The 18,859-nt window shown below is 43.0% G+C and overlaps 6 protein-coding genes across 7 annotated transcripts in view; all 6 read left to right on the plus strand.

The window, feature by feature from the left end:
• Positions 1 to 18,859, plus strand: part of LOC146302353 (protocadherin gamma-C5-like) — a 115,390-nt gene that overhangs the window by 42,143 nt on the left and 54,388 nt on the right. The window contains exon 1 of one of the 2 annotated variants that reach the window (XM_084680187.1): positions 9,473 to 11,967. The exons of the other annotated variant lie outside the window; for it this stretch is intronic. Coding sequence (XP_084536313.1) covers positions 9,583 to 11,967 — 2,385 coding nt within the window. The 5' untranslated portion in view covers positions 9,473 to 9,582. Of the gene's footprint in view, positions 1 to 9,472; positions 11,968 to 18,859 lie in introns of those variants that run through there. 2 annotated transcript variants of the gene reach the window in all.
• Positions 32 to 2,446, plus strand: LOC146302365 (protocadherin beta-16-like). The gene has a single exon (XM_084697562.1). The coding sequence runs from the start codon at positions 32 to 34 to the stop codon at positions 2,444 to 2,446; it is 2,415 nt and encodes an 804-aa protein (XP_084553688.1).
• LOC146302366 (protocadherin beta-16-like) lies at positions 3,063 to 6,008 on the plus strand. The gene is made up of 2 exons (XM_084680636.1): positions 3,063 to 5,601; positions 5,695 to 6,008. The coding sequence occupies exons 1-2, from the start codon at positions 3,217 to 3,219 to the stop codon at positions 5,707 to 5,709; spliced, it is 2,400 nt and encodes a 799-aa protein (XP_084536762.1). The 5' UTR covers positions 3,063 to 3,216; the 3' UTR covers positions 5,710 to 6,008.
• LOC146302367 (protocadherin gamma-A9-like) lies at positions 7,424 to 8,772 on the plus strand. Its single transcript, XM_084680762.1, has 2 exons — positions 7,424 to 8,271; positions 8,582 to 8,772. The coding sequence occupies exons 1-2, from the start codon at positions 7,465 to 7,467 to the stop codon at positions 8,693 to 8,695; spliced, it is 921 nt and encodes a 306-aa protein (XP_084536888.1). The 5' UTR covers positions 7,424 to 7,464; the 3' UTR covers positions 8,696 to 8,772.
• On the plus strand, positions 13,007 to 15,517 carry LOC146302368 (protocadherin beta-16-like). The gene is made up of 2 exons (XM_084697573.1): positions 13,007 to 15,391; positions 15,497 to 15,517. Exons 1-2 carry the CDS (start codon positions 13,007 to 13,009, stop codon positions 15,515 to 15,517), a joined length of 2,406 nt encoding a protein of 801 aa, XP_084553699.1.
• LOC146302369 (protocadherin beta-16-like) lies at positions 16,005 to 18,450 on the plus strand. Its single transcript, XM_084697587.1, has one exon. It carries the CDS (start codon positions 16,051 to 16,053, stop codon positions 18,448 to 18,450), a length of 2,400 nt encoding a protein of 799 aa, XP_084553713.1. The 5' UTR covers positions 16,005 to 16,050.

The following is an 18,859-nucleotide window of genomic DNA, read 5'->3' on the forward strand; positions in this document are numbered from 1 at the left end:
TATAAAGCGTTTGTTTAATCGAACAGAAGGAATGTCGGACAGAACAATGGCACGGCAAATATTGTTGTTCATCTTGGTCCTCTCTCTTGATTCAATGCACGGGCAGGTCAGTTACTCTATTCCCGAGGAAATGTTGCAAGGCTCTTTAGTCGGAAACATAGCGCAGGATTTAGGTTTGGATGTAAATAGACTGAAGTCCGGTAAAGCTCGTATTTATACTGGAGACAGCACAGAATACATCGAGCTGAATAAAGAAAGGGGAGTCCTCCTCATCAAAGAGAGAATAGACCGTGAAGCGCTCTGCGGACAGACGACGCCTTGCGCTCTTCATCTTCAAATAACTCTAGAAGATCCCATTGAATTTTTCAGTGTTACCATAGAGATCAATGATATAAACGATAATGCACCTAGTTTTAAGAAAGATGAAATGATATTTAAGATCAGTGAGTCGGCGGTGGTCGGAGCTAAATTTGTATTGGAGAGAGCGATGGATTTAGATAATGGGGTGAATGGTATCCAAAGTTATATTTTAATACCCAAAGATAACTTCATTTTAAAATTGCAAAATCAACCAGACGGTGGGAAGAAGGTGGAGATGGTTTTGCAAAAATCTCTAGACCGAGAGAGTCAGGAGTATCTCTCTTTAACTCTCACGGCTATAGATGGAGGCGAGCCGAAATTGTCGGGGACTATGCAGATAAAGATAACTGTCTTAGACGTCAATGATAACGCACCTGTATTTACACAGGAAATTTACAAAGCTTTAACAAAAGAGAATGCACCAAGGGGCGCAGTTCTAAGTACCGTAAGCGCCACTGATGCTGACCAAGGGTCTAATGGTCGGATGTCATATTCAATAACTAATACTCTGGATGATGTCTCGGACATGTTTGAGATAAATGAAGAAAGTGGTGTGGTTACGCTATCTGGAAACATAGATTATGAAAGGGCTCGACAATATGAAATACATGTACAAGCTAGTGATGATGGTGGGCTGACAGATTCGTGTAAGATTTTAGTTGAAGTAGTGGATATGAATGATAATAGCCCTACTATTAATATTATGTCGAAAACAAATTCCGTATCAGAAAATGCTAAATCCGGTACTGTAGTGACCATTATCAACGTACAAGATCCAGACTCTGGTGAAAATGGAAAGGTCATTTGCTCTATTGATGACGACATTCCGTTTATGATCAAATCCTCCTCGAATCATTTCTTTAGCTTAGTAACCAACAATGAGTTGGATCGAGAGAGAGCATCTGAGTACAACATCAGTGTCACGTGTTCTGATGAGGGCGTGCCCTCGCTCTCCAGCAGCGTTACTCTCACCTTACATATATCAGATGTGAATGACAACGCACCTGTCTTTGAGAAGACCACATATGAGGCCTACATCCTAGAAAACAACACACCGGGCCTCTCTATATTCACAGTGAAAGCAAGAGACGCTGACTGGAACCAGAATGCTCGTGTTTCTTACATACTGGAGGACTCCTCGGTTAACGGAGTGCCCATCTCCTCATATGTGTCCGTTAGTGCTGATAGTGGAGTCGTCCAAGCACTGCGCTCTTTTGACTACGAGCAGATTAAGGATTTCTTGTTCCGCATAAAAGCGCAGGATGGAGGCTCCCCTCCACACTGTAGCAATGCGACTGTGAAAATAATGATTCAAGACCAGAACGACAACGCACCACAGGTTCTGTACCCTGTCCAGACTGGAGGCTCTCTGGTGGCTGAAATGGTGCCACGTTCAGCCGACGTGGGCTATCTGGTCACTAAAGTGGTGGCTGTTGATGTGGACTTTGGACAGAATGCCTGGCTCTCCTATAAACTGCAGAAAGCCACTGACAGGGCGCTGTTTGAAGTGGGCTTACAGAATGGGGAAATAAGAACTGTTCGCCAAGTGACTGATAAAGATGCAGTGAAACAAAGGCTCACTGTTGTAGTGGAGGACAACGGACAGCCCTCTCGTTCAGCTACAGTCAATGTCAACGTGGCGGTGGCGGACAGCTTCCCTGAAGTGCTCTCGGAGTTCACTGACTTTACGCACGACAAGGAGTACAATGACAACCTGACTTTTTACTTAGTCTTGGCTTTGGCTGTAGTTTCATTTCTGTTCATCACGTGTTTAGTGGTTATTATATCAGTGAAAATATACAGATGGAGACAGTCTCGCATCCTCTATCATTCCAATCTCCCGGTGATTCCGTATTATCCACCGCGTTACGCAGACACTTTGGGGACGGGAACTCTCCAACACGTGTACAATTACGAGGTGTGCAGGACGACTGACTCCAGAAAGAGTGACTGTAAATTCGCCAGACCGGGTAGTCAGAACGTCCTGATAATGGATCCCAGCTTGACAGGAACCATGCAGCGAATACAGAGTGAAAAGAGCCTCCTAGATGAACCAGACTCTCCACTGGAGGTTAGTGTGCTGTAGCTGGTCATGCCAATATTTTTTTGTACCCTTTTTGCAAATATATCATCCTCAAATCTATGCCTTTCGGTTTCCATTTCAGCACTAGGGACTATGAACAGAGACTTAGTTAGCAGCAGCCATTTGTTGCTTAGCCTGCACCCTATGAGCTTTACCCTCTCACTTTGTGTTCCTATTGTCTAATGAATTAGAATATTTTTAGGAGTAACACTTTAATGTGTATCATGGAAATTTGATGAATAGTTGTACACTTTCACTTAACTTTCACGTTAAATATTGCGTTTGCCTATCAACTCTGTCTAGTCATTTGAGGAGGGGTTTAAAAGTCTTTCGACGTCATATTTTCCTGAATTGGATCATACTCTCTGGTTTGGATATGATTGTGTTTTTACGTCAAATTATTACAGATTAAGCAATGTTGAATTGCTTGTATAATTCATGTCATATCTGAGGAGTTGAATTTGTCTGTGACTGATGTGTAATTCAGTAAACTGAACTCATAGCGCCGCTGTTGGCCAGTGTGTTACGTTTGGAGAGCAGATTTACGGCAGTACCTCCCCCACCAAGTTATAAGAGAGAGAAGGAGCAGACACGCACAATCCGCATTACGTAGAGAACAAAAACACGGTTCTGCAATTCTTTTTTAAAGTGACATATTTCATTTTAGAACCTATATCTCGTCGATGATCGACACTGGAAAATATTGGATCATACTCGATTTTGTTGTGAATCCGTATATCTTTTTTTAAACATAGGACATTACGGACGGAACAATGGAACGGCAAGTACTGTTGTTTATATTGGTCCTCTGTTTCGGCTTAGTGCACGGGCAGGTCAGCTATTCTATTCCAGAAGAAATGGTGAAAGGCTCTCTAGTTGGTAACATAGCGCAGGATTTAGGTTTAGATATAAAGAGACTTAAATCAGGCAGAGCTCGATTACATGTAGGAAACAACGCAGACTACATAGAGCTTAATAAAGAAAGGGGAGTCCTCCTCATTAAAGAAAAAATAGACCGTGAAGCGCTCTGTGAACAGACAACGCCTTGCGCTCTACATTTCCAAATCATTCTAGAGAATCCAATCGAATTTTACCGAGTCACAATTGAGATCACGGATATAAATGACAATGCCCCTTTTTTCCAGAAAGATAAGATGAAATTCGAAATAAGTGAGTCGGCAACGAAAGGAGCAAAATTTATACTAGAGAGAGCGTTCGATTTAGATATCGGAGTAAATGGACTCCAAAGTTACTCTCTTAACCCAACGGATCATTTTGAATTGAAATTACAAGGCCAAGCAGATGGCAGTAAAAAGGTCGAGATGATCTTAAAGAAGACTCTAGACCGTGAGAAGCAGGAGCAGATACATCTGTTGTTAACCGCGTCTGACGGTGGTGAGCCGCAGATGTCTGGAACTGTACAGATACTCGTCACTGTGCTTGACGTCAACGACAACGCTCCGGTTTTTACGCAGACAATATATAAGGCTAGATTGGTTGAAAACTCCCCTTCTGGAACTGTCTTAACTACAGTTAGTGCATCAGATATAGATAATGGATCGAATGGCTTAGTGACGTATTTAATATCGAGTAGCACCGTTGGTATATTGAATCATTTTGAAATTAATGAGCGTAACGGCGAAGTTCGGTTGAAAGGCGAGGTTGATTATGAAAGATCTAAACACTATCAGATAGATATAGAAGCTAAGGATCAGGGTGGCCTTTCAGATTCGAGCAAATTAATGGTAGACATCATTGACGTGAACGATAATATGCCTTTGATTGATTTAATGTCAACGTCACGGTCAGTTCCGGAGGACTCCCCCTCTCAGACAGTTATAGCTGTGATGAGTGTTCACGATCCCGACTCTGATAATAATGGAGTGGTTGGTTGTGTTTTGAGTGAAAATATACCGTTTGCTATAAAGTGTACCTCAAACGGATTCTATAGCTTAGTAACTGACAGTGAATTAGACCGAGAGAGAGAGTCAAAGTATGACATCAGTGTAACGTGTTCTGATGAGGGCGTGCCTTCGCTCTCCAGCAGCGTCACTCTCAATTTACATATATCAGACGTGAATGACAACGCGCCTGTCTTTGAGAAGAGCTCATATGAAGCCTACATTATAGAAAACAACACACCGGGCCTCTCTATATTCACAGTGAAAGCAAGAGACGCTGACTGGAACCAGAATGCTCGTGTTTCTTACATACTGGAGGACTCCTCGGTTAACGGAGTTCCCGTCTCCTCATATGTGTCCGTTAGTGCTGACAGTGGAGTCGTCCATGCAGTGCGCTCTTTTGACTACGAGCACATTAAGGATTTCAATTTCCGCATAAAAGCGCAGGATGGAGGCTCTCCTCCACTCAGTAGCAATGTGACTGTGAAAATAATGATCCAGGACCAGAACGACAACGCACCTCAAGTTCTGTACCCAGTCCAGACTGGCGGCTCTCTGGTGGCTGAAATGGTGCCTCGTTCAGCAGATGTGGGCTATCTGGTCACTAAAGTGGTGGCTGTTGATGTGGACTCTGGACAGAATGCTTGGCTCTCCTATAAACTGCAGAAAGCCACAGACAGGGCGCTGTTTGAAGTGGGCTTACAGAATGGGGAAATAAGAACTGTTCGCCAAGTGACCGATAAAGACGTAGTGAAACAAAGATTCATTGTTGTAGTGGAGGACAACGGGCAGCCCTCTCGTTCAGCTACAGTCAATGTTAACGTGGCGGTGGCGGACAGCTTCCCTGAAGTGCTTTCGGAGTTCACTGACTTTACGCACGACAAGGAGTACAACGACAACCTGACTTTTTACTTGGTCTTGGCTTTGGCTGTAGTTTCATTTCTTTTCATCACGTGTTTAGTGGTTATTATATTAGTGAAAATATACAGATGGAGACAGTCTCGCATCCTCTATCATTCCAACCTTCCGGTGATTCCGTATTATCCACCGCGTTACGCAGACACTTTGGGAACGGGAACTCTGCAGCACGTGTACAATTACGAGGTGTGCAGGACGACGGACTCTAGAAAGAGTGACTGTACATTCGCCAGACCCGGTAGTCAGAACGTACTGATAATGGACCCCAGCTTGACAGGAACCATGCAGCGGATACAGAGTGAAAAGAACCTCCTGGATGAACCAGACTCTCCACTGGAGGTTAGTGTGCTGTAACTGCTCATGTCAATATTTTCTTGTGCCCTTTTTGAAAATGTATCAGCCTCAAACCTTACTTTTCGGTTTCCATTTCAGCACCACGGACTATGAACAGCGACATAGTTAGCTGCAACCACGTGTCGCTTAGCCTGCACCCTATTAGCTCTACCTTATCACATTATCGTACATGTGTTCCTATTATCTAATGAATTAGTTCATTTGTTACGTAACACTTAAATATGAGTTATGGAAATGTGATTAATAGTTGTACACTTTCACTCAACTTTCACGTTATATAGGCCTAATGCCTAAGGCCTGTCAACTCGTCATTTGAGAAGGGGTTGAAAAGTGTTTTGACGTCGTATTTGCCTGATTTATTTCATACTTGCTGGTTTCGATACGATTGTGTTTTTTACGTCAAATTAATACAGATTAAGCTAATCTTGAATTGCTTGGATAATAAATGTAATCCCCGAGGAGATGAATTTGTCTGTGACTGATGTGTAGTTCAGTAAATTGAACTCATAGTGCCGCTGTTGGCCAGTGTGTTGCGTTTTTAAAGCAGATTTGCAGCAGTGCCTCCCCCACCAAGTTGATATATTAGAGAGAGAAGGAGCCACATTTCTGCATTATGTAGAGAACAAAAGCACGGTTCTGCAATTCTTTTGTAAACATATTTCATTTAAAAACCTATTTCTTGTCGATGATCGACACTGGAAAATACTGGATTATACTCATTTTTGTTTCTGGATCCCTATATCTTTATCTTAAACATAGGACATTACGGACGGAACAATGGAACGGCAAGTACATCTGTCCATATTGGTCCTCTCTCTCGGCTTAGTGCATGGGCAGGTCAGCTATTCTATTCCAGAAGAAATGGTGAAAGGCTCTCTAGTAGGTAACATTGCGCAGGATTTAGGTTTAGACATAAAGAGACTGAAATCAGGTAAAGCTCGTATTTATACTGGAGACAGCGCAGAATACATCGAGCTGAATAAAGAAAGGGGAGTCCTCCTCATCAAAGAGAGAATAGACCGTGAAGCCTTGTGCGGTGAGACGACGCCTTGTGCTCTACATTTTCAGATGATCCTGGAAAACCCAATGGAAATGTTTCGGGTAACAGTGGAGATCACAGACATAAACGATAATGATCCTAGTTTTATAAACAGCGAAAAACGTTTTGAAATCAGTGAGTCAGCTGTGATCGGAGCTAAATTCGTACTGGAGGAAGCGGGGGATCCTGACATTGGTATAAATGGCCTGCAGAGCTACTCGCTCAACCCAACAACTCATTTCGTTTTGAAATTTGCAAATCAGGCGGATGGAAGTAAAAAGGTGGAGATGGTTTTGCAGAAGTCATTAGACAGGGAACAAACGGTGCAGATATCGCTTATGCTAACAGCAGTGGATGGTGGTGAGCCGCAGAGGTCTGGAACAATGCAAATATATGTAACCGTGTTGGATGTTAACGACAATGCGCCTGTATTTACCATGCCTGTTTATAAGACAACGGTCACAGAGAATTCCCCAAAAGGAACTAGTTTGGTTACAGTGAGTGCTTCCGATATGGACAGAGGCTCTAATGGAGACGTTTCATATGTAATTTCGAGCAATAAACGTCGTTTAAAGGAATCATTTCAGATAGATAGAAAAAATGGGGAGGTGACATTGATAGGTCAAATTGATTATGAAAAGGCCAAACACTATCAAATAGACATAGAAGCGATTGACAGTGGTGGGCTTTCGGATTCCTGTAAGATCATTGTCGATGTGCTTGACGTAAATGATAACAGTCCTCATATTAATATTATTTCAAAATCAGATTCGATACTAGAGGACTCCCCTTCGAACACAGTAATCGCCATGTTGAGTGTAAACGACCCAGACTCCGAGTCTAATGGCCAACTACAGTGCAGGCTTAATGATAACATTCCATTTACAATCCAATCCACAGTCAACGGGTTCTATAGTTTAGTGACAGACAATGAATTAGACCGAGAGAGAGCATCTGAGTACAACATCAGTGTCACGTGTTCTGATGAGGGCGTGCCCTCGCTCTCCAGCAGCGTCACTCTCACCTTACAGATATCAGATGTGAATGACAACGCGCCTGTCTTTGAGAGGAGCTCATATGAGGCCTACATCACAGAAAACAACACACCGGGCCTCTCTATATTCACAGTGAAAGCCAGAGACGCTGACTGGAACCAGAATGCTCGTGTTTCTTACATACTGGAGGACTCCTCGGTTAACGGAGTTCCCGTCTCCTCATACGTGTCCGTTAGTGCTGATAGTGGAGTAGTCCATGCAGTGCGCTCTTTTGACTACGAGCAGATCAAAGATTTCCAGTTCCGCGTAAAAGCGCAGGATGGAGGCTCCCCTCCACTCAGTAGCAATGTGACTGTGAAAATAATGATCCAAGACCAGAACGACAACGCACCACAGGTTCTGTACCCTGTCCAGACTGGCGGCTCTCTGGTGGCTGAAATGGTGCCTCGTTCAGCAGATATGGGCTATCTGGTCACTAAAGTGGTGGCTGTTGATGTGGACTCTGGACAGAATGCCTGGCTCTCCTATAAACTGCAGAAAGCCACAGACAGGGCGCTGTTTGAAGTGGGCTTACAGAATGGGGAAATAAGAACTGTTCGCCAAGTGACTGATAAAGATGCTGTGAAACAAAGGCTCACTGTTGTAGTGGAGGACAACGGACAGCCCTCTCGTTCAGCTACAGTCAATGTTAACGTGGCGGTGGCGGACAGCTTCCCTGAAGTACTCTCGGAGTTCACTGACTTTACGCACGACAAGGAGTACAATGACAACCTGACTTTTTACTTGGTCTTGGCTTTGGCTGTAGTTTCATTTCTTTTCATCACGTGTTTAGTGGTTATTATATCAGTGAAAATATACAGATGGAGACAGTCTCGTATCCTCTATCATTCCAATCTCCCGGTGATTCCTTATTATCCACCGCGTTACGCAGACACTTTGGGGACGGGAACTCTGCAGCACGTGTACAATTACGAGGTGTGCAGGACGACTGACTCAAGAAAGAGTGACTGTAAGTTCGCCAGACCGGGTAGTCAGAACGTCCTGATAATGGACCCCAGCTTGACAGGAACCATGCAGCGGATACAGAGTGAAAAGAACCTCCTGGATGAACCAGACTCTCCACTGGAGGTTAGTGTGCTGTAACTGCTCATGCCAATATTTTTTCTTGTACCCTTTTTGCAAATATATCAGCCTCAAACTTTAGTTTCCGGTTTCCAATTCAGTATTATGGACTATGAACAGCGACATAGTTAGCTGCAACCATGTGTTGCTTAGCCTGCACCCTATGAACTTTACCCTCTCACTCTATCGTACACGTGTTCCTATTATCTAAATAATTCGTTTATATTTAGATGTAACCTTTTATGAATTTGATGAATAGTTTTACACTTTCACTTAAGTTTCACGTAAAATATTGGGTTTCACGTATTGGGTTTGCCTATCAACTCTTTCTTCCCATTTGAGAAGGGGTATAAAAGTGCTCGACGTCGTATTTGCCTGAATTAGTTCATACTTGCTAGTTTAGATATGATTGTGTTTGGTATGCAAATTATTACAGATTAAGCAAATGTTGAATTGCTTGGATAATTCATGTCAATTCTGAGGAGCTGAATTAGTCTATATGACTGTTGTGTAGTTCAGTAATTTGAACTCATAGTGCCGCTGTTGGCCAGTGTGTTGCGTTTGCAGAGCAGATTTGCAGCAGCACCTCCCCCACCAAGTTGATATATTAGAGAGAGAAGGAGCAGACACGCACATCTGCATTAACGTAGAGAACAAAAACACGGTTCTGCAGTTATTTTTTTACATTAAATATTTCATTTTATAACTTATTTCTCATCGATGATCAACACTGGAACATATTGGATTATGCTTAATTTTCTTTTGGATCCTTTTATCTTTATTTAAACATAGGACGTTACAGACGGAACAATGGAACGGCAAGTACTGTTGTTCATACTGGTCCTCTCTCTTGGGTTAGTGGACGGGCAGGTCAGCTATTCTATTCCAGAAGAAATGGTGAAAGGCTCTCTAGTAGGTAACATAGCGCAGGATTTAGGTTTAGATATCAAGAGACTGAAATCAGGCAGAGCTCGATTACATGTAGGAAACAACGCAGACTACGTAGAGCTTAATAAAGAAAGGGGAGTCCTCCTCATTAAAGAAAAAATAGACCGTGAAGCGCTCTGTGAACAGACGACGCCTTGCGCTCTACATTTCCAAATCATTCTAGAGAATCCAATCGAATTTTACCGAGTCACAATTGAGATCACGGATATAAATGACAATGCCCCTTTTTTCCAGAAAGATAAGATGACATTTGAATTAAGCGAGTTGGCATCGACCGGAGCAAAATTTATACTAGAGAGAGCGTTCGATTTAGATATTGGAATAAATGGACTCCAAAGTTACTCTCTTAACCCAACGGATAACTTTGTTCTGAAATTACAAGGCCAGGCAGATGGCAGTAAAAAGGTCGAGATGGTCTTACAGAAGCCTCTAGACCGCGAGAAGCAGGAGCAGATACATCTGTTGTTAACCGCGTCTGACGGTGGTGAGCCGCAGATGTCTGGAACTGTGCAGATACTCGTCACCGTGCTTGACGTCAACGACAATGCTCCAGTTTTTACGCAGGCAATATATAAGGCTAGATTGGTTGAGAACTCCCCAACTGGAACTGTATTAACTACAGTTAGTGCATCAGACATAGATAATGGATCTAATGGCATAGTGAAGTATTTCATATCGAGTAGCAGCGTTGGTATATTGAATCATTTTGAAATTAATGAGAGTAACGGTGAAGTTCGGTTGAAAGGCAAGGTTGATTATGAAAGATCTAAACACTATCAGATAGATATAGAAGCTAAGGATCAGGGTGGCCTTTCAGATTCGAGCAAATTAATGGTCGAAATCATAGATGTGAATGATAATATGCCTTTGATTGATTTAATGTCAACGACACGGTCAGTACCAGAGGACTCCCCCTCTCAGACAGTTATAGCTGTGATGAGTGTTCACGATCCCGACTCTGATAATAACGGAATGGTTGGTTGTATTTTAAGTGAAAATATTCCGTTTGCAATAAAGTCTACCTCAAACGGATTCTATAGCTTAGTAACAGACAGTGAATTAGACCGAGAGAGAGCGTCTGAGTATAACATCAGTGTAATGTGTTCTGACGAAGGAGAGCCCGCGCTCTCCAGCAGCGTCACTCTCACCTTAGAGATATCCGATGTGAATGACAACGTGCCAGTTTTTGAGAAAAGCTTATATGAGGCCTACATTATAGAAAACAACACACCGGGCCTATCTATATTCACAGTGAAAGCCAGAGACGCTGACTGGAACCAGAATGCTCGTGTTTCTTACATACTGGAGGACTCCTCGGTTAATGGAGTGCCCGCCTCCTCATATGTGTCCATTAGTGCTGATAGTGGAGTCGTCCAAGCAGTGCGCTCTTTTGACTACGAGCAGATCAAGGACTTCCATTTCCGCATAAAAGCGCAGGATGGAGGTTCCCCTCCACTCAATAGCAATGTGACTGTGACAATAATGATCCAGGACCAGAACGACAACGCACCACAGGTTCTGTACCCAGTCCAGACTGGCGGCTCCTTGGTGGCTGAAATGGTGCCTCGTTCAGCAGACGTGGGCTATCTGGTCACTAAAGTGGTGGCTGTTGATGTGGACTCTGGACAGAATGCCTGGCTCTCCTATAAACTGCAGAAAGCCACAGACAGAGCGCTGTTTGAAGTGGGCTTACAGAATGGGGAAATAAGAACTGTTCGCCAAGTGACTGATAAAGATGCAGTGAAACAAAGGCTCACTGTTGTAGTGGAGGACAACGGGCAGCCCTGTCGTTCAGCTACAGTCAATGTTAACGTGGCGGTGGCGGACAGCTTCCCTGAAGTGCTCTCAGAGTTCACTGACTTTACGCACGACAAGGAGTACAATGACAACCTGACATTTTACTTAGTCTTGGCTTTGGCTGTGGTTTCATTTCTTTTCATCACGTGTCTAGTGGTTATTATATCAGTGAAAATATACAGATGGAGACAGTCTCGTATCCTCTATCATTCCAATCTCCCAGTGATTCCGTATTATCCACCGCGTTACGCAGACACTTTGGGGACTGGAACTCTGCAGCACGTGTACAATTACGAGGTGTGCAGGACGACTGACTCCAGAAAGAGTGACTGTAAGTTCGCCAGACCGGGTAGTCAGAACGTCCTGATAATGGACCCCAATTCAACAGGAACCATGCAGCGGATACAGAGTGAAAGGAGTATTTTAGACGAACCAGACTCACCACTGGAGGTTAGTGAATTTAATTAATGTGTATGTGTGTGACCATGTGTGTGACCATCCTCACACTCAGGCAAATAGCCCATTTGAACTCAACACAACTTTCAGCACTGTATTAATGAACAGCGACACGATTACATAGACATTTACATTTAGTCATTTAGCAGACGCTTTTATCCAGAGCGACTTACAGTAAGTACAGGGACCTTCCCCCCGAGGCAAGTAGGGTGAAGTGCCTTGCCCAAGGACACAGCGTCATTTGGCACGGCGGGTAATCGATCCGGCAACCATCTGATTACTAGCCCGATTCCCTCACCGCTCAGCCATCTGACTCCCATACAGCAGTACTCTCACTGTCTTTCTTGTTATCTCTCTCTCTCTCTCTCTCTCTCTCTCTCTTTTTAAATGTATTTGACTTCAAGGATGGATTCAGGTTTTCTTCTATTCCTAGCAATTTTGATAGCCATTCCGTGTTTGGACCTTTTTGGGTGTTTATGACCTAGGCCAATTATCTTTTGACCTAGTCCTTGCCTTTACTTTTGCTCTGCGTTTTAATATATCCGCCTTAATAGGTAGCTTGATCACGACTGATTTTTTGCCTTTGTGTGCGTTTTCCTTTATGAGAACGCAACGATACCCGTGTCATTACAGAAGAGGATGACTTAATAGCTACCGTTACGTCTAATGTGCCTTCACCACAGTTGTATTCTAATACAGACACAAATATTTAGACTTGTAATTATTGATAACGGACTCTATGGGCCGCTGTTGGCCAGTGTTTTGCAGTCATATAGAACATTTGCAGCAAGACCACCCCCATCACATCGACATAATAGAGAGAAAGAGAAGGATCCAGAGTTTTTAGACCGGGTAACAGACATTAGTAACGACGGAGAAACCTAGGTGCGATTCTGTTAATATAAATGGTCTATCTTGGAGTTGTTCTACCTTTATGTTGGCTTGGAAAACAAACGGAATATTGCATAACGCTTTGCGGATAATCGCCCTTTTGTTACATTGATATTTAACGAGAAAATAACGGAACAAAACAATGACACGGCAAGTACTGTTGTTCTTATCGGTCCTTTCTCTCGGTTCAGTGCACGGGCAGGTCAGCTATTCCATTCCAGAAGAAATGGTGAAAGGTTCTTTAGTAGGTAACATAGCCCAGGATTTAGGTTTGGATATAAAGAGATTGAAATCAGGTCAATCTCGAATTTATACTCGAGATAGTGCAGAATACATCGAGCTGAATAAAGAAAGGGGAGTCCTCCTCATCAAAGAGAGAATAGACCGTGAAGCGCTCTGCGGACAAACGACGCCTTGCGCTCTACATTTTCAAATTATTCTTGAAAATCCAATGGAATTATACAGTATTACACTTGAAATCACGGATATCAATGATAATCCTCCTTCATTTGAGAAAAGTGAAATTAAATTCAAGATAAGTGAGTCTGCAGTGATTGGAGCAAAATTTGTGTTAGAGAGAGCAATGGATCAGGATGTAGGTGTCAATGGCCTTCAAAGCTATTTTTTACAACCAACTGATAACTTTTCTTTAAAATTGCATAATCACGCTGATGGTAACAGACATGTTGAAATGGTCTTACAGAAACCTTTGGATCGAGAAAAGCAGGATCAGATATTGTTAGTACTGACAGCCATAGATGGAGGCGAGCCGCAGATGTCTGGAACAATGCAGATTCTCATCACCGTATTAGACGTCAATGACAATGCGCCTGTTTTTACTCAGCCTGTGTATAAAGCTACAGTGACAGAGAATGCCCAAAAAGGAACAGTTGTGACTGTAATAAGTGCAACAGATGTTGATCATGGCACTAATGGTAAAATAAATTATTCGATTACGAATACCTTAGATGATATCAGAGAAACGTTTGAGGTTAATGTGGAGAGTGGGGAGATCACATTAAAAGGTAATATTGATTATGAAAAAACACACAATTTCCAAATCAATTTACGTGCTAGTGATGATGGGGGACTAACCGATTCATGTAAAGTAATTGTCGACATTGTTGACGTTAATGATAACAAACCGGATATAAACATAATGTCAAAGTCAAACGTAATAACCGAAGATGCCAAACATGGTACTGTGGTAACAATGATTAACATTCAAGATTTAGATTCGGGAGAAAATGGTAAAGTCCAGTGTTCCATCAATGAAGATATTCCTTTTGTTATGAAGTCAACTTCTAATGACTTCTTCAGCTTAGTCACAGATAGTGAATTGGACCGAGAGAGAGCGTCTGAGTACAACATCAGTGTCACGTGTTCTGACGAGGGAGTGCCCTCGCTCTCCAGCAGCGTCACTCTCACCTTACAGATATCCGATGTGAACGACAACGCGCCTGTTTTTGAGAAAAGCTCTTATGAAGCCTACATCATAGAAAACAACACACCGGGCCTCTCTATATTCACAGTGAAAGCAAGAGACGCTGACTGGAACCAGAATGCTCGTGTTTCTTACATACTGGAGGACTCCTCGGTTAAAGGAGTGCCCGTCTCCTCATATGTGTCCATTAGTGCTGATAGTGGAGTCGTCCAAGCAGTGCGCTCTTTTGACTACGAGCAGATCAAGGATTTCCATTTCCGCGTAAAAGCGCAGGATGGTGGCTCCCCTCCACTCAGTAGCAATGTGACTGTGAAAATGATGATCCAGGACCAGAACGACAACGCACCTCAGGTTCTCTACCCAGTCCAGACCGGCGGTTCTCTGGTGGCTGAAATGGTGCCTCGTTCAGCAGATGTGGGCTATCTGGTCACTAAAGTGGTGGCTGTTGATGTGGACTCTGGACAGAATGCCTGGCTCTCCTATAAACTGCAGAAAGCCACTGACAGGGCGCTGTTTGAAGTGGGCTTACAGAATGGGGAAATAAGAACTGTTCGCCAAGTGACTGATAAAGATGCAGTGAAACAAAGGCTCACTGTTGTAGTGGAGGACAACGGGCAGCCCTCTCGTTCAGCTACAGTCAATGTTAACGTGGCGGTGGCGGACAGCTTCCCTGAAGTGCTCTCAGAGTTCACTGACTTTACGCACGACAAGGAGTACAATGACAACCTGACATTTTACTTAGTCTTGGCTTTGGCTGTAGTATCATTTTTGTTTATCACGTGTTTGGTGGTTATTATATCTGTGAAAATATACAGATGGAGACAGTCTCGTATCCTCTATCATTCCAATCTCCCGGTGATTCCGTATTATCCACCGCGTTACGCAGACACTTTGGGGACGGGAACATTGCAGCACGTGTACAATTACGAGGTGTGCAGGACGACTGACTCCAGGAAGAGTGACTGTAAGTTCGCCAGACCGGGTAGTCAGAACGTCCTGATAATAGACCCTAATTTAGCAGGAACCCTGCAGCGGATACAGAGTGAAAAGAGCATCTTAGACGAACCAGATTCACCCATTGAGGTTAGTACATTTAATTCAATGTTTGCTCATAGTTATGATCGTTCAGTAGAACTTAATAACCTTCCCTTTGCCGTAAATTGCACTCTTTCGCCCAAAACTTGTTAGCAATATTTTAATGGTGAGTGACACGTTGATTTAGTCCTGACAATACTGAGAAGAGACTCTCTCTCTTTTTCTCTGCCTGCAGCTTTTTTCATTCAAGCATAGATAGTCTTATTACACCATGCATTATAGAGGCTCTATGAAAAATGACGACGTGGCCACCGTGCCGTCACAATGTGCCTACAAGTCTTTGAAGTCGTTTAATTATGATACTTCACTAATTTAGATACGAATGTAGTTATTGACAATGAACTCTATGGGCCGCTGTCGGCCAATGTGTGGTAGTGTTATGGGTTGGTATATTTGCAACAGTCCCTCCTCCATGACTTCGACATATTAGAGAGAAAGAGCAGGACGCAGAGCGCACAGTCCGGGTAACAGACAACAGTAACGACGGGGAAATTGAGGTTGTAGGCTTTTGTTAGATACTTTTCTATCTTGGAGTTCTTCAACTTGGATTTTGGCACGGAAAACAAATGGAATATTGACTAACTATTAGAGGATAATCACAGGTTTGTTGCTTTTATATTTTAGGTGAAAACATATCGGACATAACAATGACACGGCAAGTACTTTTGTTCTTCTCGGTCCTCTCTCTCGGTTCAGTGAACGGGCAGGTCAGTTACTCAATTGCCGAGGAAATGGTGAAAGGATCTTTAGTCGGTAACATAGCGCAGGATTTAGGTTTAGATATAAAGAGGTTGAAATCAGGTAAAGCTCGTATTTATACTGGAGAAAGTGGAGAATACATCGAGCTGAATAAAGAAAGGGGAATCCTCCTCATCAAAGAGAGAATAGACCGTGAAGCGCTTTGCGGTCAGACGACGCCTTGCGCTCTACATTTTCAAATCATTTTAGAGAATCCTATGGAGTTGTACAGTATTACGGTTGAGATCACCGACGTTAATGATAACCCTCCCTCATTTGGTAAAAGCGAAGTGAAATTCAAAATTAGTGAATCTGCAGTCAGTGGGGCTAAATTTGTATTGGAAAGGGCTATGGATCTTGATGTTGGTAATAATGGTCTTCAAAGCTATTTGCTCAATCCAACTGATAATTTTGCTCTTAAATTGCATAACCAAGCAGATGGCAATAAGAATGTTGAAATGGTTTTACAAAAACCCTTAGATCGAGAGAAACAGGAGCAGGTATCGTTAGTACTGACAGCCATAGATGGAGGCGAGCCGCAGATGTCTGGAACAATGCAGATACTCATCACCGTATTAGACGCCAATGACAATGCGCCTGTTTTTACTCAGCCAGTGTATAAAGCTACAGTAACAGAAAATGCCCCAAAAGGTACAGTTGTTACTAGAATTAGCGCTTCAGATGCTGACCAAGGTTCAAACGGTAAAATTACTTATTCAATTACAAACATGTTAGATGATGTCCGAAAAGCCTTTCAAGTAAATGAGGACAGTGGCGAGCTGATAGTGATAGGAAACATTGATTATGAAAAATCTAAACATTTCCAAATCAATTTACGCGCAAGCGATGATGGTGGACTGACTGATTCATGCAAAGTAATAGTCGATATCGTTGACATTAACGACAATAAACCTATTATAAATATATTATCTAGATCAAATATTATAGCCGAAGATGCCAAAACAGATACAGTCGTAACAATGCTTAATATACAAGACCCAGATTCGAGTGAAAATGGTAAAGTTAAGTGTTTGATTAACGAAAACATTCCTTTTCTGATGAAATCAACTTCAATTAACTTCTTTAGCTTAGTAACCGACAGTGAATTGGACCGAGAGAGAGCATCCGAGTACAACATCAGTGTCACGTGTTCTGATGAGGGCGTGCCCTCGCTCTCCAGCAGCGTCACTCTCACTTTACAGATATCAGATGTGAATGACAACGCGCCTGTTTTTGAGAAGAGTTCATATGAGGCCTACATTATAGAAAACAACGCACCGGGCTTCTCTATATTCACAGTGAAAGCCAAAGACGCTGACTGGAACCAGAATGCTCGTGTTTCTTACATACTGGAGGACTCCTCGGTTAACGGAGTTCCCGCCTCCTCATATGTGTCCGTTAGTCCTGATAGTGGAGTCGTCCATGCAGTACGCTCTTTTGACTACGAGCAGATTAAGGATTTCCATTTCCACGTAAAAGCGCAGGATGGAGGCTCCCCTCCACTCAGTAGCAATGTGACTGTGAAAATAATGATTCAAGACCAGAACGACAACGCGCCTCAAGTTCTGTACCCAGTCCAGACTGGCGGTTCTCTGGTGGCTGAAATGGTGCCTCGTTCAGCAGATGTGGGCTATCTGGTCACTAAAGTGGTGGCTGTTGATGTGGACTCAGGACAGAATGCCTGGCTCTCCTATAAACTGCAGAAAGCCACTGACAGGGCGCTCTTTGAAGTGGGCTTACAGAATGGGGAAATAAGAACTGTTCGCCAAGTGACTGATAAAGATGCAGTGAAACAAAGACTCACTGTTGTAGTGGAGGACAACGGGCAGCCCTCTCGTTCAGCTACAGTCAATGTTAACGTGGCGGTGGCGGACAGCTTCCCCGAAGTCCTCTCGGATTTCACTGACTTTACGCACGACAAGGAGTACAACGACAACTTGACTTTTTACTTAGTCCTGGCTTTGGCTGTAGTTTCATTTCTATTCATCACGTGTTTAGTGGTTATTATATCAGTGAAAATATACAGATGGAGACAGTCTCGCATCCTTTATCATTCCAATCTCCCGGTGATTCCGTATTATCCACCGCGTTACGCAGATACTTTGGGGACTGGAACTCTGCAGCACGTGTACAATTACGAGGTGTGCAGGACGACTGACTCCAGAAAGAGTGACTGTAAGTTCGCCAGACCCGGTAGTCAAAACGTCCTGATAATGGACCCCAGTTTGACAGGAACCATGCAGCGGATACAGAGTGAAAATAACCTCCTAGATGAACCAGACTCTCCACTGGAGGTTAGTGTTTTGTAAATGTTCATGCCAATATTTTTTAAGTAACCTCTTTGCGAATATATCAGCCTCAAACCTTAGTTTTCGGTTGCCATTTTAGCACCATATTCTGTGGACAGCGACATAGTTAGCTCCAGCTTGATACCTACATACCTTATGAACCCTACCCACTCAGTCACTCCTACACGTGGTTTTATGATCTATTACTGGTTCGTTATTTGATACAACACTTTATACTACCATGTATTATGGAAATTTAATGTTTTAGATGTGCACGTTCACGTAAGATATACGTAAAAATTGCGTTGCTTATCTGCTCTTATAATTTGAGAACGGGTTTAAAGCCACTTCAATGTCTTATTTGCCTGTATTAGCTACCATATGTTCTGTGAAGCTATTATTACATTTCAGTGCATGTTGTTGTTGTTTC

This window comes from Hypomesus nipponensis, chromosome 1 (genome assembly GCF_054491055.1).
Source record: "Hypomesus nipponensis isolate SF chromosome 1, ASM5449105v1, whole genome shotgun sequence".
NCBI lineage: Eukaryota > Metazoa > Chordata > Actinopteri > Osmeriformes > Osmeridae > Hypomesus > Hypomesus nipponensis.